Raw genomic sequence first — 25,045 nt, 5'->3', positions numbered from 1 at the left:
CAATTTTGAGAGCAATCGCTAAGTTTTTTTTCTCACAATGCAGAATTGGGGGGCATGGAATATGGCACAATTATGCCCAATTATGCCCATTTTGCCCACACATGAATTATGGACTCTGGATGTATATTGATGCGTTTGTTGAACACTGTATAAGGGTTATGAAGGTTGTACACCATGGACATTAATGTGTTAATAGCGCTGTGATTTGTGTCTAAAAGCTTATTATATTGCACACGAAGGTGACTAAAGAGTTAAGTATGCTTTGAATTGATTGGCTACCAAAGGAAGGGGGTGGGTATGACTGTGTTGAAATCTAACTTACTGCTTTGTTATGTTCACTTGATAAAGGGCACGAAAGGGGCCCGAAACAAGTCGTGTATGGCATAAAAATAAAAGCACTTTTTTCGCAGAAATTTAGCATTTTGTCTCGTGCTCCCCCCTATATATATTTTTCGATTGGACATTGGCTGAGAGTACGGCTCTATTGCTGGGGGTTTGATGCATGAAGTCTGGAAGGCTGAGCGCAGAGGACCTATCTATTCAAACATTCACAGGAATTTGTTGCTCTCGTTGTCCTGAACAAGGGATAGCCAATGTAGATTATAGGTGGTGCCGTGGAACGCCTGTGCATCAGAAAATGTGTTAAAAAAAAAAAAAAAAAAAGGACCATCTTCTTCATGAAGTTTTGGATGTTATTTTACTGACCATAAACTCTGTGCCAATGAGTCAATAAAAGGGATTTGTTAGTTGAGATGTTAACATGTTTGTGGGGCTTTATTCCACTTTAAACATACACACTTTTTTAAAATTTCTATAGCCATCTTTCAAGTAGGAGAGGTGGATAAAGGTAACACTATTGTTTGTACAATGCTTTTGAAATTGTTGTTAAGTAGCCACTGTATTGTGTCTCACAGAGTGCTATTAGCTTAAGGCTGGCCTTGGGTAAACCTGCGGGTATCGGCCTGGCCTGCACATCACTATATAAATAGTTAAAAACTTGGGCCTTGGGTTAAAAACGACATTATATGTTTTGTATAAGAAGATACAAAATAATAAAACATGCATGGTATAAGTTAAAAATAAATATTAAAAGCATATCTACAATACATGTAAGGAAACACTGCTGATACTAATAGTGAGACAATAGTAAGACTATTACGTTTATAAGTTCAGTAAGTCTCTCTCTCTGGTGGGGTTTGAGCAATCTGTCTCCCCCTTGGAGATTGTGACTAATGTGTTCTGACACCATAAATGTTGGCGGGGTCAGACTGATGTAATTCAGCGAAATGATGTGATACACCAGGGACTGACTTTTTTCTTGCATCCTATAAAAAGTAGATCACAAACCAATAAATAAAGAGCATATGTTGTTTTACAATTTTAAATGTCTGCGTCAATGCTTGGGTGTTCCAAAATTCTCATATTTAGAAGCAGGCATGGACTGGGATTTAAAACAGGCCTGGCATTTTAAGTACACAGAGGCCCAATAAATAGTGACTGTCTGTGGCATCTTATAGCAGCCCCCTGGCATTAGTCAGAACCTGAGGTAAGACTTGTGGCCTGCTAGTCCTACCCTAACTGATCCCCAGTCACAAACCCATCCTTGCCAGTTAAGAAGGAGGCAGAATTAGCCATCCCAATGCAAGCACAATATTGTGTAATGGATAGTGACCTACAGCAGGGTAAACTTCTTAAATATGTGTCTGTGTGTTTGTATTTATATGGCACTACTGGTATAAGCAGTACATTTCTTACAATACCTTCATCTGAAAATGCAGGTCATGGAAATAGCAGAATAACTGCCTTCGCTCTCGTCTACTCCCACTCCTTCCTTCCTCCTTACTTCCTTTGCGCTCTGTGCCACTACTGCTACTGTGATATTTGGATCAAGAACAGCTCTAGTCCATGACCCTTAATGTAACACTTTCATTTTGCTAGTTAACTGTGGAATAGTGTGGAAGTGGAAATGTGGAATAAATGTGGAATAGTGTAAGAATAAATAACAAGGAGCATGGTACCAAGGGGCACTTTAACAATGGTTAAACCAAGCTGTTGCCTCTTTTACATCTGAAAACAATGCGGATATTTAATAAAATCATTTAATGTTGAACAACAGACTCTTTTTTAAAGATATACAGGTTCATTTATTAAGCTCCATCACAGCTGGAGTGATGCAAAGTTTGTCTCAGTTAATACAAGAATTGCCACCATTTATTAAAGGTACTTGCACATTTTGGTCCATGCAGCCTGCCTGTCTCTGCCAATAAATCCCATTGAGGCAGGGGCACTCACAGCAGAATACTCGTGCTAAAAATGATAACACATCAGCTACAATTCAGCCCTGTAGTGAGTTGCCAGCGTGTACACTGGATCTGGATATGGGGTTACCCATAAGCCTCGGTGACACCTGCAGTGAATCTCCATCAGGATCCCAAGAAGCCTTTCTTTACCCCAGCATCTCAAGCTCAGCGAGGATTAAAGCTGCCAGACTGCTTCCCTGCATCTGCTCTGCCCCACAGGATCTGTTTCCCTTTTACTGCCACCGGGAGTTTGGTGAGATTTTACAGTTACACACCCCGGGGTGCTACAATCTGGTGTTGCAACACATAACTCTGCTACCACTACCTTCATACAAGAAGTTAACTTGCGCAGACAAATAGTGTGCACACTCAAGTGACAGTGGACATTTCTTACACAAAGGGAAAAAGTGTCAAATATTATATGTGTTATGTTGAAACTGTTATTCACTGTTCTCAATTCATTGCATCTTGCATATGTATTACAATTTGTTTCATATCTATAAATTGTGTGGTTTATTCCATTACATTTGGTATATTAACCACTGCAGTTCCCAGGGAGTTGTTGCCCACTAGTACATGGCTTAGCCCAGCGTGAAGGCACATAAACTTTCCAAACCCAGCAAATCTCCCACTTAGCGGAGGCTTGGGATTTTTCCTGTTTGCGCCCCAGTGTGGCCCTGGATATCAGTGCCAAGAAAGGGTTACACTTATTTTTGCATTGGTGTCCCTCCAGTATGCATATGTTAAGTGATTCCCCTGAATAGGATAAATAATGCGTGACCCACAATATTACAAAGGAAGTCGTTTTTCGCACATTTTGACAGATAAGATCAGTGCCCATTTGAGCAGGACATACAGTGGCTTCAGTATGCTTACAAATAAGGCTCTCCTTTTACCTCAAGCTACAAAACATCCCTTTAGTTTCCTTTAGCAAGTAGAGGCATACAAGCCATATGCTGATTAAAATAGAAACTTATTACTAGACTTTTATTACTAGTCTGCTATCAAAGCACTGATGACTTCAAGTTGCTTATTTGACCTAAATCTGCTGTCTGTATCACTGGACGCTAGTTGGTGGGAATGAAGGCCCTTAAATTAATAATAAATGAAAACAGAGACAACTAGAAGTACAAATGTCTTGTAAAATCATTGCAGTTTTTGGCAAAAAGGAATAAACCACCCAAATCTATGGTTGTCACAGAATCAGCAGAATCAGCCGCGGGCTGTCCATCTCTGGGCTAAACAGACATATCTGCCATCCTTATTTATCTCTATCTTCACCTCCTATTAGCTTTACCACTGAAGATCCCGAAACTTATTCTAAGGACAAGACTGATGCATCCCATCAACCTGTAACAAGGTGACATATGTTTTGTTTAAATGTTCAATATAGTAATAAAGTTAGCAGAGGGATGGAATAAAAAGAACAGGAAGTAGAGAGGAGGTGGCCTTTGTGGCAGTGGAGAGACAGGAAGAGCAGCTTTTGGTAGGCACAGGTAGGCCTCAAGAGGAGCCTGGGGATCCAGGGAAAGGCATTGGTTGCTACCAGGGTATCCTGTGTAAGCTTTATCAGAAAGGTCTATGTAAATACAGCCATACACGCTCACAGAACTGGTGCTCAGGGTCCTCAGTGAAAAGAAACACCACGTTTCGTCCCTTTTATCCTGTATACATAATCTTCTGTGTCAGACTTTCTTCTCTCCAGAGGAATCACCAGTCTGCTCAGTTTGCTCCTCTTTCCCCCCCCCCCACCCCCTCTGCTGTGTAATCTGAGTTGAAATCTGTTCTGTGCTGCCCAGAAATGAAGTCAGACCAAACTAAAATGGCAGCTGCTATCTTAAACAGAGGGAGATTCTATGGCTATTTACTCAGGTGGGTAAAGTTTTCTACATAATAAATATAGAGTTCTAGGTGTCACTATTATGACTAATCTAGTGGCTATAAAATGCCAAAATGACATTCCTGCTCCTTTAAAGGAGATGTAAACACTAGTGCCATAATTGACTGAGTTTTTGCTAGATTACAAGTTCCATCCTGCTCCAGCGTATTATCATAGGGTTACAAAATGCAGTACCCATCCTCTCATATGCCCTACCTATGACTTTCCCTACCCCTCCAAGCCACTCAAAATAGTTACAACTATTTCACAAAATGCCCGTATTTTCACCAAGTGTCTCTATGCCAGCTTTCTACCACACTCTGGACTTTGTGTTTTTCCACTATATTTTACAGAAACTGCACTAACTAAAGTCTCTAGTGAGCTTCTGTTGACCAAGTTCAAAAGACATTTCTCCATTCTAATCCTTGTTGAAGTTCCCGCTGTTTGCAATACAATTGTTTGTCAGTGTTTCTGTGACCCACTGCTATTTTTGCCATGCAAGGCACAGCCCTCTGCTGGTTTGTGCCATACCTCCTTAGCCATTGCTTTCATATTTTTTTAATCTCTTATTTTAATGTTCCTAAAGGAACAAAGAACTGAGTCCTTACAACTGAGCTAATATCTTTATTAACTCCTTATCTTAGCACAGCCATTCACAGATTTGGTTCCCAGCATAAGCGGATTTTCAATAAGGCTAGGGGAGGCTTCGCCTCTCTAAACCTGCTTGGCACCTTAAAATAAAATTAAAAAAACTTTATTTCTTTACTGCTCTGGAACCTTTAATATCAGAAAATCATCTTGCAATCTCCAGTTCTGTTGTAATCAGCTATGCTCTTATTTGATCTTTCTTCTTGTGGCTTCTCCAATCAGACCATAGCTCTCTTGACAGACAGTAAAATTGACCAATCAAGGCACAGATATAGACAGTACTGGCGAGATATGCAGAAATGAAGATTCATATGAAGAATCTACAGGCTGTAAACTTTACCTAAGAACCTCAACTCTGAACTTTAGCTGCAGATTTTATCCCACTCCCACAGGTACTATACTGTATCCTCCCACTCCCACAGGTACTATACTGTATCATCCTCCCACTCCCACAGGTACTATACTGTATCATCCTCCCACTCCCACAGGTACTATACTGTATCATCCTCCCACTCCCACAGGTACTATACTGTATCATCCTCCCACTCCCACAGACACTATACTGTATCATCCTCCCACTCCCACAGGTACTATACTGTATCATCCTCCCACTCCCACAGGTACTATACTGTATCATCCTCCCACTCCCACAGGTACTATACTGTATCATCCTCCCACTCCCATAGGTACTATACTGTATCATCCTCCCACTCCCACAGGCACTATACTGTATCATCCTCCCACTCCCACAGGTACTATACTGTATCATCCTCCCACTCCCACAGGTACTATACTGTATCATCCTCCCACTCCCATAGGTACTATACTGTATCATCCTCCCACTCCCACAGGCACTATACTGTATCATCCTCCCACTCCCACAGGCACTATACTGTATCATCCTCCCACTCCCTCCGTGGGAAACACAAGAGGTAGTTGGGAGGTTAATTTTTTACACCAGCAGCGAATCCACTAAGTGTCACATTAGCTTTAGGTCAGTCTACTGTATGTATGGCCCATCTTTAGCCTCCCCAAACAAAAAAGTCAGCCTCTGCCTATGATCCCCAGGATCATCATTACTAGAAACTAGAATTTACTTCTCATTCCTTGATCTGTCTTTACTTGTCATATCTCAAATGTAACCTAGTCAAAACACAACCAAAACTAAAATATACAATACTCCCTATTTTTTAATCACTGTAAACTATACCATCATTAACTAAAATGATTAGGTACCCTGCCTCTGAGCCATATTTGATACTACATTCTCTATCACTCCATACATCAGACCTTTGCCCCTTTCTAGCAAAGTATACCAGCCAAATACTAATACACTCACTAGTTTGATTACCCCTATCAGTCTCCAGTTCGCCTTTCTATTTCTCTCCTATTCCCTCTCCAGTCAATTTAAAATTCACTTAAAGACTTCCCTTATGCCCACCCAATTACAGGGAATCAGGCCACTTGGTTCATAGTTTTTTTTAGATAAGATAAATTATGTATGTTCAAATCTTAAAACCATATTAAAGCTATTCCTGGTTATCATAAAAAAAGACTCCCCTTGCTCTCTCCTGTTGATCCAGCTGCAGGCCATTGCCCAATTAAGGGACTGTTTAAGCCTATTTCTCCTATACCTATACCTTGAGTACCCATGAGTCCGTTCCTGCCCTGCCCTTGTTCCCTCACATTAGGGCTCGCTGTTTTTAACCCCTAGCCTGTTATTTACATTTCCACCTGTCTGGTGCCTGCTCTTTCCTTCAGTTTGTCCCACACATTTTATTTGCCTAGACCAGGGATCCCCAACCTTTTTTACCCGTGAGCCACATTTAAGTGTAAAAAGACTTGGGGAGCAACACGAGCATGAAACATGTACCTGGGGGTGCCAAATAAGGACTGTTATTGGCTATTTGGCAGCCCCTATATGGACTATTAGCATATAGGAGACTCTGGCAGTACACCTGGTTTTTATGCCTCCAAAACTTGCCACCAAGCCAAGAATTCAAAAATAAGCACTTTATTTGAGGCCACTGGGAGCAAAATCCAAAGGGTTGGGGAGCAACATGTTGCTCACGAGCCACTGGTTGGGGACCACTGGCCTAGACCATTTGCTATTCTCAGTCTTGTACAGCCTGCTCCTTGTACATATTTCTAAAAGAAACAACGACCCTGCTAGTTGTAGAGACAGGAAGAAAAGCAGTGCACAGGAAATGAGTGGCTCACCATGCTTGCTAGGCAGATAAGGAACGAGGGAGGGGATGTTTGATTCAGAAACTGAAAGAGAGACACAAGCAGCATCCAAGAGCAGCCATCTCCATCTACATGAAATGTCATGTCTGGTATATTCTATGGAAACATGAGAAAAATGGGATCTTCTCTGTTCATCATCACCTTCTTACTGCTTAACTGCTGCAGTCAGGCCAACTCCATAACAGGTACCCAACTAGACTAACATGCTCTCTGCTGCTTGCCTTATGGATGTCTGCTGCCTGCCATCTTTGGTGCTTTCCATTTTTGTTTAGGGGCATTTTTGATTTTTAAGGGTGAACTCATTAAGGGACATTACTGGACTGTGTATAGTCTAGCTTATAATATAACCTTGTGTTGTACTGAGAATTTAATGTTAAGATATTATCACTGCAATTCTGCAATTTTAACTCTGTCTGTGGATGAAGTTTCTAATTTCATCTGCTTCTGTATCTTGTTTGCCAATTTGGGACAGCTTTGGGGGGTAGAGCGTACACAAGTACCCTGGACACAGTTATACTGTAAAATATACTGTGTTACTCAAAGTTATCGGTTCTACCGTGGCTGTAGTTTCTGAGCTGTGGGGGTATATTTATACTAGAACAGTATTTCCTTTAGAGCACCTGATTGTTTCAAATGCTAAAGCTGGTGTTGAAAAGAGTGTGACATGAGAGATAAAGTGACATAGAAGTGCATTACTATCATTTTATTCCCATTTGTGTGTAATAGAGATCCCCAGTGGCCCAATGGATGGCGAGTTCTGATCAGGATTTCTCATCACATTTCTATATAGATATCATTTGTTTTGACGTGATGCCAGGGCAGCTTTGTTGCCAACTTGTCATTAGAACCATTATGCTATAATATTTCAGTTTTTATTTGTCTAATGGAACATTGTGTAATGATATTCCTAGTGTTGGGCCATTGCTAGCTGCTAAAAATGTTTCTGAAATTGGAGGTTCTGCTTTGCTTTTAAATATCCACTGTTTATTTTTATTAACCCATAATTCTCTAGTATTTCCTAGAGCTATTCTCTTGTGTTAATCATGCAATAAAATCCCTCCAGAAACGACTGAGTTGGGACAGGACCTAAGGGGTAATTTACAATGACCCTGAATGCAAAATTGCCCACTTAGTTCTTATTCTTAAAGTAATGGAAACCTTGGCGACAGGGTTGGACTGGGCCAGCAGGACACTGGGAAAAAACTCGATGGGCTCTGCCAACCTAGACTCGATTCCTTTCAGGCAACTTAGGCCCTCACCCCATAAGAATGTATCAGGGCATCCAATCCATCGTGCGTGCGACTGGGGGTGGAGGAGTTGCGTATGTACCCTAAAAGGACCACAAATGGGCCTGGGACACCCTAGTCCAACACTGCTTGGTCATCCTGTGACTGCAGCTCTTGGTGGGTTTAAACCCTGGCACAAGGTGCAGACCATAGTACTGGCAGTCATAAGGCAGCCATATCCTTACCACCTGCCAGCTGGGTAGGGGACAAGTGTTTTCCCCACCTGTTCATCATGAATAGAGCCCTATTATAAAGCAGACAGCACTGTATTCATGCTGAGAGCACAAGTCCTTGCCCTACAGGGTACTCACCTACAGGGCAGGGTGCAGAGTGTGGAAGCCATATTGGCTTGTGCCTGTTTTTTATTTGCACCCTACAGTGTGAGAGATAAATGGCCCCTCACTGGGGCATAACCATTGTTGAAGGAGAAAATAGCATAAGAAATAGATACAACCAGATATGTATGATACAGAGAGAAAGAAACATCCGTGGTTTTTGAGAACGACTGCTGAATCTGTTTATATAAATCATGACGGAATTCAGTGTGTAAAACATTTCGGCTAAATGTTTACTTTCATTCAATGGAATGCTTATTGCCATTAAAGGGGTTGTTCACCTTTGAGTTAAGTTTTAGTATGATGTAGAGAGTGATAGTCTGAGACAATTTGCAATTGGTCTTCATTTTTTAGTTATTTCACTTTTTGTTCAGTAGCTCTCCAGTTTGGAGTTTCAGCAGTTATCTGGTTGCTCGGGTCCAAATTACCTTAGCTTAAATGAGAGGCTGGTATATGAATATGGTTTATGAATATGGTATATGAATATAAAAAGACATTTTAAAACATAAGACAAATAGTAAATCTGTAGCCTTATCAATAGAGTTAGATGAAGAAGTCTTGGTTTTATAGTTTAAAAACTATAAAAAAACAAATAATGAAGACCAGTTGTACTGTATGTATGTATATCTTTATTTATAAAGCGCTACTTATGTACGCAGTGCTATACAGTAGAATACATTAATACAAACGGGGTTATTAAGATAATAGATAAATACAAAGTAATACAATAAACACACCAATTGAAAAGTTGCTTAGAATAGGCCATTCTGTAACATATAAAAGTTGAATAAACAGTTAACTCTTTAAGACATAAGTATTGGGTCTTTTATCTGGAATGTGTGGGACCTGGGGTGCAAAATGTGAGAGAATGGTGTGTTTATATAGGATACTATGGCAAGTGTTGTTGTATTGCAGAGTTCTTAGGATAGCAGAATAACAGATTCCATAGCATTATATAGTAATAGATGTGAAGTTCTGTATTTTATTTCCAGGTGTAATTCTGAGCAAATGCCAAGTTGTTTAGAAGAAATAAATGCCAGTTGCTGATACGTTTTGGCCAAACTGATGTGTTTGTGCCGTTCACCAAAAGTAACAGCCTCACGTGGGGACTGAGCCGTGGCACACCATTACACACCATTACACACCATTACACACCATTACACAGGGTGCTAATAACTTGGTTTCTAGCGCTTCCATTATGTCATTTTTTTTAACCTTCATTTTGACTCTCTTAAATGAAATGTACAGGAAGTGAGCTGTTTCTAGCCTACACATTTTATTGTTTGTGTAGGTTCCTTTCTATGTAGAATGAAAGGGCTTCAGACACGCACGCCTTACACTGCTCAGGTGATAACTTACAGGCAAATTGTATGAGTGGGCACGGGATATATACAGTATGTGTGCAGGAATTAAAGCCTCTATGTTAGAATTTCTTAACTATCAAATGTGTAAGAATTAAACCATTAAGTAATGTTAAGTTGCAGCAGATCAACTAAATGTCTTCCTGGGGCTATTGGTGCTTAGACCTGCCTTATATTATTCAACCTGTATAATCAACTCAACCCCTGTACTATACTGTGCTGGGGGCTTGGGCACTCATGGAACATGCACTGAAATCCTTATTTATGTAGTACAGGTATAGGATCCATTATTCAGAATGCTCGGTACCAAGGGTATTCTGGTCTTGCGTAATTTGGATCTCCATACCCTAAGTCTACTAAAAAATCAATAAAATGTTAATTAAACCCAACAGGATTGTTTGGTATCCCAAAATGATTATTTATATCTTAGTTGGGATCTAGTACAAGGTACTGTTTTGCTAATTCAGCGAAAAAGGAAATCAGTTTTAAAATTCTGAATTATTTGATTAAAATGGAGTCTATGGGAGACGGGCTTTTCGCAATTTGGAGCTTTCTGGATAATGGGTTTCCAGATAAGGGATCCGGAAAAGGGAAATATGATTTGTAATAAAAAAAAAATGGGTGGGGGGGAGTCTTTTAAAGTACAGCTAACAGACCCCTTATCCAGAAACCCATTATCCAGAAAGTTCTGAATTACACAAAGGCCATCTCCCACAGACTCTATTTTAATCAAATAATTTACATTTTTAAAAAGGGTTTTGTTTTTCTCTGTAATAATAAAACAGTACCTTGTACTTGATCCCAACTAAGATATAATGAATCCTTTTTGGGAGCCAAAACAATCCTATTTGGTTTAATTACTGTTAAAATAGTTTTTCTAGTAGACTTAAGGTAGGAGAATTATGGAAAGACCCCTTATCCGGGAAACACCAGGTCCCAAGCATTCTGGATAATGGGTCTCATACCTGTACCAAAACAGTCTTGTTTATCTTCCAGAACCGAGTTCAATGAGATCAAGCCTGGAGTTACAATGGGTCTGTTAATACCATGCACATTCAGTATGTGCTGTAGGGCTCCAAAAAAACAGGCAGAGTTTTTACCAGGGGCATAAGAATAGGGGCAGTACATTCAGTGGCTGATGGGGTCCCATAAGAATCGGGGCAGGACATCCAGTGGCTGATGGGGCCCCCAGCAATATAGAATACTGAATAAGGTTCTGATTCCCATTTCCAGTATCTGTTCATGAAGCAATTTATCATATTTGCTAAATGCCCAAGAAAAAAACTGACCTCTGACTCTGTATAAACCCTTGGAATGGCAGCTGGTCACATTCACATGTGGATTGGAGCTTGCCATGTAAACCCACAGCCTGCGTTTCACTTATTGGAGTCCAGCAACATAAATTGTACTTCACTGGCGCTCAGCTCCCTCTTAAAGAAGTAGTTCACCTTTAAGCTAACTTTTCGTTTGTTATAGAATGGCCAATTCTTAGCAATTTTTCAATTGGTCATTTTTTATTTGATATAGTTTTTGAGTTATTCGCCATCTTCATCTGCCTCTTTCCTGCTTTTAAATGGGGGTCACTGACCCCGGCAGTCAAAAACTATTGCTCTGTGAGGCTCCAATTTAGTTGTTATTTTTACTTTTTATTCAGCAACTTTCAGGGCTCTTCTATTCGTCTTCCAGACTCTCAGTCACACCACTGCATGGTTGCTAGGGTTATTTGGATCCTAGCAACCAGATAGCTGCTGAAATTCCAAACTGAACAAAAAGTTAAATAATTTAGAAACCAAATTGGCATATACATATCAGCAAACATCATCCTTTTGCCCAGAGCCATCATTTTGTGATGTTCAGTGTGTCCCTTACTGATCAGCTGACAGGGAATAATGTAAAAATAGTAAAATGACACAGCCATGACCTTTCATGGCTGATTTACCCTAGCATGTGTGCCCTCTGGTACAGTACCTTCACTTTATCACTTCAAATAGCTGTGTTTCTATAGTGGATTATCCAATGTCCATCCTACTAGACAAGTACATTACATAAAGGCTTTATTTATAGGAAACCTGCAATCTTTATGGTCTCCTTTCCATAACCATAATTTTTTATTTTCGAGTCTTTACATAGTTTTGTAATACTATGTCTACTTAGTATCTAACTGCTCAGAAGACCCCTAGTATTCATAGTTATGATGGTTGATCATTAAACATGGGGCAGATAGGATGCTGTAAATAGCAAACTTTCCATACGTTAGCAATGCTACACATATTGGGTATCAAACTGTTAAAAATACCCCCGGCATTCCCTTTTACACAAGCTTTGAAGCTTTTAAAACAAGTAGAACAAACCATTTGAATTTTTTTAAAATGTGTACTTTTTAAAAATATCTATTTTACCAGGGTTATCTTATTACTAGGGATACTATTGGCCTAAGTAGAATATGCCTATTTCTGGTGCCCTGCTTTGAAAATTCAGTATTCTACTCACTGTGGGGTGTTGTTCTGTACAAGTGCTAGGGTCGGGAGACACGGGGCTTTCCAAATCAGTAGTATTTTTGTGCATATATAAAAGTATAGTAATGGCATTTAGGAAATATATGATTTGTTATAGTTTTGGTTATTCACTGACATACAGGTATAGAACCTGTTATCCAGAATGCTCGGGACCTGGGGTTTTCTGGATAAGGGGCTTTCTGTAATTTGGATCTCCATACTTTGTCTGCTAAAAAAATAATTGAAACATTAAATAAACCCAACAGAATTGTTTTGCCTCTAATAAGGATTAATTCTATCTTAGTTGGGGTCAGTACAAGGTACTGTTTAATCATTTTACAGAAAAAAAGGAAATCATTTAAATAAATTTTAATTAGTTGATTAAAATGGAGTCTATGGGATTAGTTGCTATAGGTTACAAGATCTGGGGCAAACTTTTGACTTGTTAAAAATCACTAAAAAAAGAACTCTTTGTTCTGTGACGCATTGCTCTGTTACAGTTAAGGTTCCCATACACATTGAGATCCACTCATCTGGCGGGGTCAGCAAACGAGTGGATTTTCTCCCTATATGCCCTCCTAAGGTGGGCGATATCAGGCTAATTCAATCATTTGGCCCTAGGGCTTGCCTGATACACACCTGGCCAGATATTGATCAGAGAGGCCCATCAGAGGGCCCCATACATGGGCAGATACTCTGCCAAATTGGTCTAAAGGACTTGAATCAGCAGCTTAAATCTGCCTGTGTATGGCCACCTTTATAATGTTACTTATTAGGGGATACAAGTTCATCATGTCTGTGACTAATTAAAAACAAGTGCTTATCTTGCTGACATTTAGTGAATTGGTAAATTTTCCACTCCTGACTAATACCTTGATTTCATTTGAGCTGATAAACATTGCTGACAATCTGTTTAAACCAAGATGACGAATCTGCACAGTGATCAACCCAACCTCATCCTTGGAGCTTAATGGAAATTTATCTGTGGTTTTTCAGTGAAACTGACCATATTCCTTTATTTTGTTGCCACAGTTATTGATAAGTAAATAGTCACGTCGGTGGTTTATTGTACCTCTAGGTTACTGGGCCCCTTGCGAAATCTTTTTTTGGGGTTCATTAAAACTCTCGGAAGATAAGCTGTTTCAGAGAAACAAAAACTAGGTGCCATAGCAATTACATTTACAAATTGAACTCAGTTCAATGAAAAAAATCTTCTGTTTTTCTTGAAATGACCCTGGTTAGCCAACGGTTGATCACATGTATGGTTAAGTCAGGGGTCGGGAACCTTTTTGGCTGAGAGAGCCATAAGCACCACGTATCTTAAAATGTAATTCTGTGAGAGCCATACAATATGTTTGCCCGCGGATTCTGCGGGGCAAGGTAGGGTGGGTGCCAAGGATGCCGGATGCGGATGCGATGCGGAGGAGGGCGTGGCCTGTGCTCAGCGGATAGAAGACGTGTTCTAAGGCTTAGAACACATCTTCTATCCGCCGAGCGCTGGCCACACCCCCGTTATTTTTTTATTAAAGATTTGGCAGCAAGTCAGATGCAGCCATCAAAAGAGCCACATCTGGCTCGCGAGCCATAGGTTCCCTACCCCTGGTTTAAGTCAATGATCCCCAAGCAGTGGCTCAGGGGCAACATGTTGCTTACCACCCCCTGTGATGTTGCTCCCTGTGGTCTCAAAGAAGGTGCTTATTCTTGAATTTCTGGCTTGGAGCTTGTAACTACTATTGAGTGAGCCTAGGTGCAAGATGTGCACCCAAGCCCCCACAGCCCCCCTCCCCTCCGGAAGTGTGCCCATCTATAGATTCGCCTGCAATGAGACTGCTAGTCCACAGTGGGCTACCAAATAACCCATCACAGTCTTTACTGGTCACAGAACCTTGTGTGGAGTCTTCCTCTGGATCAGCGAGGATCCAGATATATATATATATAAAATATTTATTTATTTACTACATGATCACTGATAGGCACCTGTTCAAACTTCTGATCACAAATTCTCTATCTGACATTGTGTTCCAGTGCAATCAAGGAGCCATATGCCTGATGCAATTACACCCGATCCATCAAAATTTGCACAGTTGCTCTTGCACTTTGACATGATTCGCACACAAATGTGGCTGTTTTGGAAACCCTGGTAAATGAGCCCTTTTGTGTCTCCGTTTGACAGGACCCATTTATTTTTTGTTCGCACAATAACTCCATGTATGTTGGCTGTGAGTTTGGCGCCCGCAGCCTGGTAACAAACTCTATAACTGACTTTGGTTTTGTGTATTTTGTTGCAGTAGAAATTGCAGGTTCAGTTGTATCCTTTGTTAACTTTAGATTGTGAGCAAGTTCTTATTGCTTAGGCATTTTTATTATTTCCTTTAGCAATGTGTGATAACAACACAGGATATTTATGTAACCCCATTTGAACTTGATGGTGAGTGCAGCCTAAAAAAACCCACAAGCAAGAGTCTGTATCGCTGTTAGGCCAGCTGTACATTTGTGCAGTCACTAGCAGCAGCAGCAGCATAACTAGGGGCTATTGGGACCCATGGCCAATCATTGCAGTACCAGAAATCCAAATAGGGAACAGAAGGGATGTGGATTGTGGACCAAGATGGTATCCATCAACTTTGCTGAACATCTCTGTGATTCTATCACTACAGAACCATATTACATTTGGTTGTTGCCAATGAAGTGGTACAGGAGGGGAGCTGGGCAGTAGTGTAATGGCACTGCATTAGAAAAACTGGCAGAGAAGCTTTAAGTTCCCTTTTAAAACATACTGTATTTTTTTTATAATATGCATAACATGTAATAAATGTTAACTGCAGGTCAGGCTGCAATCAGAAACCCACATTCCCCACTGGGGACACATATGAGGCCCTGTATCATACTGTACTTTATTAAAAATTGCATTTAGGGTCCCAGCAACAATTGTGCCCCTACAAGTTTCCAGGTACCGCTGGCACCTGCTGAAGGCTGCCCTGACTATATACCATTAAGAATTGGTGTGGAATTTCCTCAGCAGACTATACACATTTAACCCCTTGGAGGCCACAGGTGTACTTGGGAAAGGAGACTCACTGGGCAGCTAAGGAATGTTCACTCCACTGAGACCCCAGAACCCCTCACTGTCCTATTTGTCAGAATTTTAGTTTGTAAGCTGCTTGTGAGCAGAGTCCTCTAATCCCATATTTATTCCTTAACCCTTGTTTGTTGACCTCGGTGTGTTATAGCACTGCATAACTTGTTGGCTCTGTATACATAAATGGTGAGGAAGAGGAGGACTATCTCAAACTCAAAAGACAAAAAGGAGAAGAGGTTCAAAAAAAATTGTCTGTGAACTTTATATAAAATACTTGTGAAAAAAAGCTTTAGCTTCTAGTTGTTGCTCTGTGCTGCAACCACATACAATTGTAGAAATCCAAAAAACATTTATTGTGAGTAGTGGTAACACAACATGTTTCGGGTCAATACCCTTTATCAAGTGAGAGAAGAGGGTAGTGTTTGGGGCAGGATATGGGTGTATCTGCAAGTGGCAGGGCTTTACCTTGGGTAGGTGAGGGCTTAACAAAAAAATAGGGTTGATTCACTAAAGTGCGATAATGCATATCGTATGCTTTTTTGCGTTAAAAGTGACGTGAAAAAAACGCGTGATTCGCTAAAGTATTAACGCATGCGTTAAGTCACATATCACATGTGTTAAATTTTGCGCTACCGCATGCGTTAATTTTAACGCATGCGTTAATTTGCGCCCCCAAATAATACTAACGCATGATTCACAAACACTTAGACGCGGTAAATATCGCATTAGTCTGTGTGAAAATTAACACCTACTTGAGGCAGGAGGTAATTATAGAAAAGTACAGTTCATGAGCTTTTGGCAACACAATATGGACTTTGCAGTGGGATTTATTCAAGTCTGTGTTGGCCCTAGAGTGATGCAGCCGCCAGTTTGCAGGGAAATGGGCATTTTCAGAACAGTAGTTTTACGAAAGTAATGCCCTGTATGGCTAATATGGCGTGCGTTTTTTCACACGTGACAACTATTTGTGCACGATGCGTTGATTAGCGCGCATTCCGTCAAATACCGCACGAAAATAGTCTTTGCGACTTAAATAACGCACACAGCATCGCTTCTAAATTAACGCAAATATACTTTTAGTGAATCGTGCGTTAATAACAGTGGCAGGCCGAGCCGACAGAGCACCCTAGGCAACCCCCGGGGGGGGGGGGTGAGATGCGAACCGATAGTTCATTACCCCCGCCGCGTAATGACAAGCGGCGGGGGCAATGAAACCAGAGCACAGCACAGACTAGGGGTAGGCAGGAGAGGTACCTGTCTGGCGCCCCCCAATCGTTGCGCCCTAGGCAGCTGCCTCTTCTGCCTACCCCTAGTTCTGGCGCTGGTTAATAATAAAATAAAAGGCATTTATACACCAATGTAATGACCCGTGTTTGTGTTACAGTAAATTGTATCGTGACGCAGGAGAAATCCATGACATGCATGTGGAACAAAGAAGCACTGTCTCCTGAGAACTATTCCCTTTACTACTGGTGAGCAATACATGGAGTGGGCAATGATACGCACTGGTACACGACATTGGCATTGTTGTACAACATTTATCTCACTAAAGTGTGCTACCTCCATGTATTTCAGGTACACGTCGGATGGAAATACGACAGCTGCACCATGCACTCGCTACCTACAGGAGAATGGGATCAATATAGGCTGCTGGTTCAACTCATCTGCTGTCAGAACTTTTAAAGAATTCAATGTGAGACTGAACAGCAGCAGCAAACAGGAGCATGTACAACGTTTTCGGAACCTGCAAAATTTGGGTACATTCCATCATTTCCAGCAGCTACACATTTCTGCCAAAATGCATTCATAAAGAAACTTCCCAGTTACATTCCTGTAATGTTGAATAAAGGGGAGCTGTATGCTGGGTATGGTTAGTATTGCCTAGTGTATAATGTCACTCCTGAGATTTGTCAAACTCATGCAAAAGATTTTGGGCATCCCTTATCTAGGCCTACAATGAAATTATTCAATAACATTTGCCATTGGACTAATACATTGGGGATAATAAAGTGGGGATGACAATAGGTTTGGCATCTCCCAGTGTATTAAAGGGATAGATCACCTTTGAATGACTTTTAGTATGGTACAGCAATAGCAGTATTGGGGAGCTCAACCCTCTGTTAACTTACCCAAACGGGTATCAGGTGCAAATACTGGAAGAACCTCACCTTGCATGGGGGTCAATATCCAACAGCAAAAAAATCCAGTAGCCCACTGAAGATGCAAGCCGTGAAAAAATTGTATTTTATTTGCCCAAGTACATATAAACAAGCAAAGAGCAACGTTTCGGGACCCTCCGGACCCTTTCTCAAGCTTGAGTATGGTACAGACATTTGTACGGTTTCTTTTAGTATAGGAAATACTTAAATGTAAAGGTGTACCACCCGTTTAAATTGCAAAGTTTTTCTGTGGCCCGCTTCTGTTTAGAAAAAAAAACCTCCAGTATCTTTCTTACTATGCGCCACCATCTTGCCTATAATTCCCAGGGCTCCCTTGTGGTTTCTTCAGACTACAAATATGGTGGCTGGCCATAGTGACCACGCAGATGTTTAAATATCCGAAAGAATGTTAGGGATAAGAAAATAAATTGTCAGTTATAGGAACCTGCCCTCATGATCTACTTTCTGGTAGCTGGGGTCTCTGATGTTCTAGTTGCAGGATTAAGGTGGTTGGAAAGGAGTCATGGAACAATTTAGAATTATAAAATCTGATTAGCAATTGCAAGACTGCTTATATTTCTTTAATGTAATAGGAAGGAAGGGAGGAAGGAAGGAAGGAATTTTATAAACAATATTCTAGTTGTTGGATTGCTGCCCCTCTGGCTCTCAGTTGTGCCATGGGCTAGTGGTGCTAACACCAGAATTAGTACAGGAAGAGGAAGGGATGGGCAAGCTGAGGTCTCTGAGGAAGTGCGCTGTCACGAAACGCGTAAGACCTCAAGCTGTGTTTTTTAGATGTGCAAATAAAGGTTGATCGATTTTAATATCACCTGTTGCGGCTTTTTTATGCTGACCTGGAGTGCACTGCCAATGTGTGAACTTTTGTGATGGGCAAGCTGAGGTTATAGGGAAGTGGCAGTATAGGTGCTGACAGGCAAGGAATGAGATTGGTCGTTTGTGCTCTGGTGGATTTGAGGGGCCAGGTTCAGACTGGGATTCAAAATAGGCCCTGGCAAGTACAGTACACAGAGGCCCAAACAGCTTCTCTCAGGCCCAATAAATAGTGATTATATATGGCTGAGTTTACTTTTACGTGTAATTTATTTATTTAATTAACTTGTGTCCCCTGTATGTGATTGACAATCACTCAATGAAAGACTCCTCTAGAATGCCTCGAAACAGGGTGTACACCAAACTGCCTCGGCCACACAGGAATATAAATAGCACTCCCTTCCCATGTGATAACTAACATCCAGCAGCACGATTATGTGTTTCTATTGCAGTTAGGCTGGAGCCTCCTGTTAAGCTGCATGTAGAGAACAGAAGTGACTTGGAGCTTCTTCTGAGCTGGGAGCCATTGCTTGGCCAATTCAAGGACCACTGTCTCACTTACCAGGTGCAATATCGCAGCCTGGCCAGCAACTCATGGACGGTAATAAAGCTATACAATATTATATATAATATATATCACTGTCTCTGAGAGTATATGCTGGGGGCCTGTTTATTTTACCTGTTAATGAGTGTGTCTGAAATGGTTGTTAGAAAAAATGGAATATCAAAACATTTAGTAATGAATGACTTCAATTTTCATTGACCACTTTATTATATCTCCAACCACAATGGAAACTTCAATGGGTTTGTTGGGGTCCCGGCATACTAAATAGACCCAGAGATTGATGCCTTGATTGTGAAGTACTCCAATGGTGGCTATACGTGGGTTGATCCAAATGATGCTCTGGACAATCAGCCAGCAGGCTGAGCACATGTATGGCCACTCTTCTGTTGTTCCGATTAAGCCAGAACTGCTGAGGCTTGTCTTGACTTCCTTCAGAGCACATCATCCTTAATGTACCAGGGCCCTGGCTATCGACACATGGCCAGATGGTCAGGCATTATGGTTGAAATAATTTTGAGTCCTCTTTTTGCCAGTTCTTGAGAAATCAAATCCTTTAGTTCCCTTGTGGCATTTAGCAAAGGTGCAATCAAAACCCCTGCTATGGAAAACTTATTTGCTCTTAAATCCAGCATCCCCTAGCATTTAACTACTGCTATTTTTGCCTTAACTTTTCTCTGTTTTCTTCCCTAGCTTATGCAGACATGCCATCTTCTGCCTGTCTAATGCCAGCTTTCTCCTTTTTGCCCAGGTGAAGAATGTTACTATCAAACAGTTTTCCTTACCAAGCTATAGCCGTGACAAGCTCTACACATTTCACGTGAGAAGCAAATTGAACGAATTGTGTGCCTCCACTGTTTTGTGGAGCGAGTGGAGTGTAGGTGTTTCCTGGGGCAGAAATGACACAAGTAAGAGACAAAAATGTATTTATATATATTTGTATGAGAGTAAAGCTGGCCATACACATGCAGATTTTAGTCTTCTTCCAATGAACGTTTGGCTATCGATCGTACACTTAAATGCAACAATCTAAAACTAACATTCACACTGAAATTGTAGGATAAAAATAACAATCGTAGGATGTTCTGAACATGAAATAGTTGGAAGACACCAGCTGTACGAAAGTGACTTCCATTGTAGGTCCCCCACGGATATTGTCAGATACACCATACATGCGCAGATTTTATCATTATCCTACCAAAATTTTCTAATCTGTCTAATCAACTAAACAACCAATCGCAATGGTACGAAAATTATATAATATACATGGTACGAAAATCTTGTGTATGGCTGGCTTAAAGGTCACAAGTCAGTGGAACAGGAGGCAGGGGTAAGAGCCCCTGTGTACAGCATACACTTTAAAACATATTTATATATATATAGGCAAATGCATACACGCATGCTAAACAACTTTTAATTTGAAAGTAGTAGTTTCACCATTATTAAAATTAAAATTCCACTTTTTCTATTGCAAAGGACCCAACCCAACTAATGCAGTCGCATGTAAAATCTTACACAAAAAACAAATCATATGGCGCAAGCACCCTAAAGACCCTACACCAAATCACATGAAAAGTAATGTGGTCTATGCTGTCCAGTGTAGTGAAGAGTGCTCAGACTTATACATTGGGGAGACAAAACAACCTCTCTGTAAGAGAATGGCCCAACATAGGAGGGCGATCTCCTCAGGGCAAGACTCAGCAGTCTATCTACACCTCAAAGAAAAAGGTCACTCTTTTGAGGACAGTAACGTGCATATTTTGGACCGAGAGGACAGATGGTTTGAAAGAGGTATGAAAGAGGCCATTCATGCCAGTCTGGAAAACCCATCCCTGAACAGAGAAGGGGGCCTGTGACACCACTTGTCATCAACATACAATGCCAGTTTACACTTCCAGTCAAGGATTAACACCTTCATCAATGAGAATCATGGTACCATTGTGACTGGATCATAACTTCTTACACCTGTCAGTTTCAGCTAACACCTAACTGAATATGTTCAATGGAACCATTGTGATTGGATGTCTGTGACTGTGCTACCCTCAAGGGTTTAAATGCTGGGTATACCCTACCAGTCATTTGAACTGAAGAAGCCACTCGGATGAGTGTTGAAAGGTTTTCACGAAAAAACTTAGAAAAGTCCAGTTGTTTTAGACGTAATTCTACTAGATACTGTATATCATGACCTGGATGAATGAGAATCTTCATAGAGACATTGCCTAGTATTTCCGGTAAAGTGCACTTACACATAAATATATGGTTCTTTCATTTTAATGTTTGGGATACAAAACACTGTGATAGTGTAATGGTAACTACTACTACCCCAAACTCAAATCCAGCGCTGGCCATTCCTACATTGCAACTCAGAATGATATGCACGGTAGGGGCGGGAAGGAAGGACGCCTACGTGCCTCGCCCATCTCACTCATTTTGAATCAAGCAGCTCCTAACACAGGCCACACAAGATTCAAAGAACTACAAGCACAGAAGGTTGTGGCTATTTCCGCACACCCAGACACAGTGTCCAAAGAACAAAAGAAATGGCCGATTGCATCCTTTTTCTGCACTTTGCACACTGGGTCTGGGCAAAGCTTAACGACTTATCTTGACTCTGGTGGGTTGCAGTCAGGGAAAAAACTGATTAATACTTAAAAATACAATTTTACAGAATGAAAGAATATATCATTTTAAGCAATTTCCCAGTTGACATCCATTACATGTAAATACATTTAAGTTACATTTAAATGTAATTGCTATTGAAAGCAGTACCTGTCTGTCTCTTGCAATTACTACACTACACTACTGGCTATGACTATTGAAACCATGTAGCCGAAGCCAGCTGATTACCAGATCGGTTACGATGCATGCAAACACTGCAGGAACTGGATCGTGACTAGAACCAGCTTCATTGTTTCAAGAGTCAGGACCAAGAGTGCAGAGAGGGACAGACAGATGTTGAAAATACATTTTTCTACTTTATAAATTTACAAATAACTTAAAACCACTGATCCTTTCTAATGCATATCGGGAGGTTATTATATTTACTCTTATTAGCCAACATTTTCTTCTTGGCTTCACACCCCTTTTCATTTAAAATCAATACATTTATTCATTACATCGTTAATTAAAACAGATTTATTAAACAGCCACAGTTTAGTGATTTTTTAAAAAAAAAATAATAATAATAACATGATAATAATGACAGTTACCCTTTAATGCCATTTTCTGTTGTTTTTTTATTTCTCTCCATTATTCAGCTCCCAGCAAAGAGACATCCTTTCCTTTCAAAACCATTGCTAGCGTTGGATTTCCCATTGTGTTTTTCTTCCTAGTGGTTCTGTTTATCCGCACAGAGCGGTAAGATTCCCTCGCTAGTATCTCATAGTGTTTTATCTCTACAGCAGGCATGGTGAAATGCTGCCCTCCTATATTTATATACAACCTGTATGATAACCTGTATGATAACCAGTTTAGATGCATGTTGACTTTCAATGTAGTCTGCAGCAATGTCAGCCATATTGAATGTAGCTTGCACACATGACCTACATTAAACAAATAAGGTTCCAACCATACTACCCAGTGTGCTGGATGTTGTAGTTGCACTACATCTGGAGGGACACAGGATTCCCACCCCTGCTGTGGAACATGAATTCTCTTCCTGCTCAAATCCTGATTCTATCTATTTTCTGTACTGCATGTTCCATCCTTTCTCCTGCTCACTGTTGCCTGATGTTTTTCAGTTTCGTTATGTCTAATTCTCTGCCCAACCCCTAATTCTCCTGCTGTCTCCCCTCAGGATCTGGGTGATTCTAGTGCCTCAGATTCCAAACCCCGAGAAGAATTTCCAGGATCTTTACAAAATATTCAACGGTGACTTCCAGGTGAGTTGAAGGCATCTATGGAAATAAACCCCCAATATACCCTAATGTACTTATCAGGACCTTTTGGCTCACGGACACAGAGGCACAAACCAATCAATTTTTAAAAGGCCCCATCATTCTTTGCAGATCTGCAGTTGATAGCAATGCTACCCAGCCTTTTCCTTCCCTCTGCATTATCGGCTCTCCCCTCCTTGTCATTGCCCTGCCCCTCCACTTCATCGCTTCACCTCCTCTGTGCCATCTGCCCACCTCTAAGGGCCATCGGCTGTTCCTGGCATTTGATGGCTGTCCTGCCAAACTGGGGATAATCGGGGGGATATTTGCGGACTGGTTTGTGAGGACAGCATGAAAGGATTTCCCAACACTGTACATGATAGCCAAATAAAAAAGGAAGATGGTAAAGTTGCTCACAAGAACAAATCAGAAGCCAGTAAATACTGCCTTATAATTGGTTGCTAGAGGTTTCAAGCATTGCTGCAATCTTTGCACTGCTTGTAACAACACAGATTATATGAGTTAAGGTGAGCATACATGTACCAACAAGATTTATCAAGTCTACCAAATTTTTGGCAATATATCAGTTGGACAGGCAGTCCCGAGTGCCCCATAGAAGGTAACAACTTGGTCTGGAGGGTCTAAGTAGGCAGATTGTATGTGTAAGCCTTACATGAGCCGAGTGTTTTAATGTGTTATACTGTATTCCCTCTCCCAGAATATAAGGGTATTGAAAATTAGCAAGGAGTACCCTGTCTGTCAGTTACCCACATAATAATTGTACATGCGTCCAGATAAAAAATATTTCTGCTATAGCTTGAAACCGTTCCATCTTATCCTGTGACCCCCTTCCCCCCAGGAATGGACTGGCGTTTCCAAAGATGTTGTGAAGAGTTTGAACCATACCTATACGGAGCCCTTATGCAGCGTCTGCGAGGACACAGAATGCACGGTGGCAGAGATCAAGAAGCCTCCACCCACCTGAAGCAACTGGGATTGGGGACTGGGGACTGGAGTTGAGGAAAACAATGTAATAGAGAATAGATTCGTTCTGAGGGGCCCAGTTCTATATGTGTGTGTATATATATATATACAAAGAAGTAATGGACTCACTTGTGGTGTTGTGAAGAAAATGTCTTTACTTTGTTAAGGGCAAAATAGTGCAGACATTGACGTGTTTTGATCCTCTAGGGACCGTTGTCAGGATGCGCATCTCTTGAGGATTGAAACTGCACTATTTTGCCTTTGATGAAGTAAAGGCTTTTTTCTTCGCAACACCATGAGTGCTCCTGTTACTACTTGTTCTGTATTTTGGGTAGCAGCCAGTGGCTCTATGCTTGGAAGGTCAATATATATATTATATATGTATGTATATTATATATGTGTGTATATATATGAATGTTGAATGTATTTTGGTTTTTTTTTCGAGCTTAAAAATCAGCTGAGTGCTTGTGTTTGTTACCAGGGATAAAATACAGGGGCCACGTCTCTAAATCAGCTGCTCTGTACCAAATCACAATTGAAGGAGATTCAAGTCATGAACACAGCCTATGGAAATCCTTGGCGGAGGCTGCAGGCATATATTTTTTTAATTGAAACAAATATATAGGCACCTGAGAGCTGCCCCCCAAAACCTGCTGCCCTTAGCACAGGCCCTCGGGTGCCTTAATATAAATACGGCCCTGATCTCACACATGGTTAATGTCACTTATTAATACTTATAGGTCTTTTTCCTTTGTTGCTTGAGCAGGAAGATGTTCATAAAGCTTTTAATGACAAAGCAACTCAACAATTCTGGGAATAAATCTCTTACTTTAATGGAGTTACTCTCTCTTACATTTTACCTGAAGATTTTATTGCAAGTATTGCACACACGGTATCACAGTGCCACTGTAGAATAAAGGGGATCTGTCCTTTGGTCGTTGTCTGTACATATTTTTACCACATGAATCTTATATGTAATTAAATGTATTTTAGCAAAAATGCAA

At 40.8% G+C, this 25,045-nt stretch overlaps 1 protein-coding gene across 1 annotated transcript; it reads left to right on the top strand.

Moving 5' to 3' along the window:
* The first annotated feature begins 7,072 nt into the window (after positions 1 to 7,072).
* On the top strand, positions 7,073 to 25,045 carry il2rg (interleukin 2 receptor subunit gamma). The gene is made up of 8 exons (XM_002934886.5): positions 7,073 to 7,259; positions 17,015 to 17,102; positions 17,206 to 17,387; positions 19,073 to 19,221; positions 19,934 to 20,090; positions 22,440 to 22,539; positions 22,979 to 23,063; positions 23,917 to 25,045. The coding sequence occupies exons 1-8, from the start codon at positions 7,157 to 7,159 to the stop codon at positions 24,040 to 24,042; spliced, it is 990 nt and encodes a 329-aa protein (XP_002934932.1). The 5' UTR covers positions 7,073 to 7,156; the 3' UTR covers positions 24,043 to 25,045.

The sequence above is a fragment of the Xenopus tropicalis genome, chromosome 8, assembly GCF_000004195.4.
Source record: "Xenopus tropicalis strain Nigerian chromosome 8, UCB_Xtro_10.0, whole genome shotgun sequence".
NCBI lineage: Eukaryota > Metazoa > Chordata > Amphibia > Anura > Pipidae > Xenopus > Xenopus tropicalis.
The sequence above is the reverse complement of the archived record's forward strand: the minus strand, read 5'-3'. Positions and strand labels throughout refer to the sequence as shown.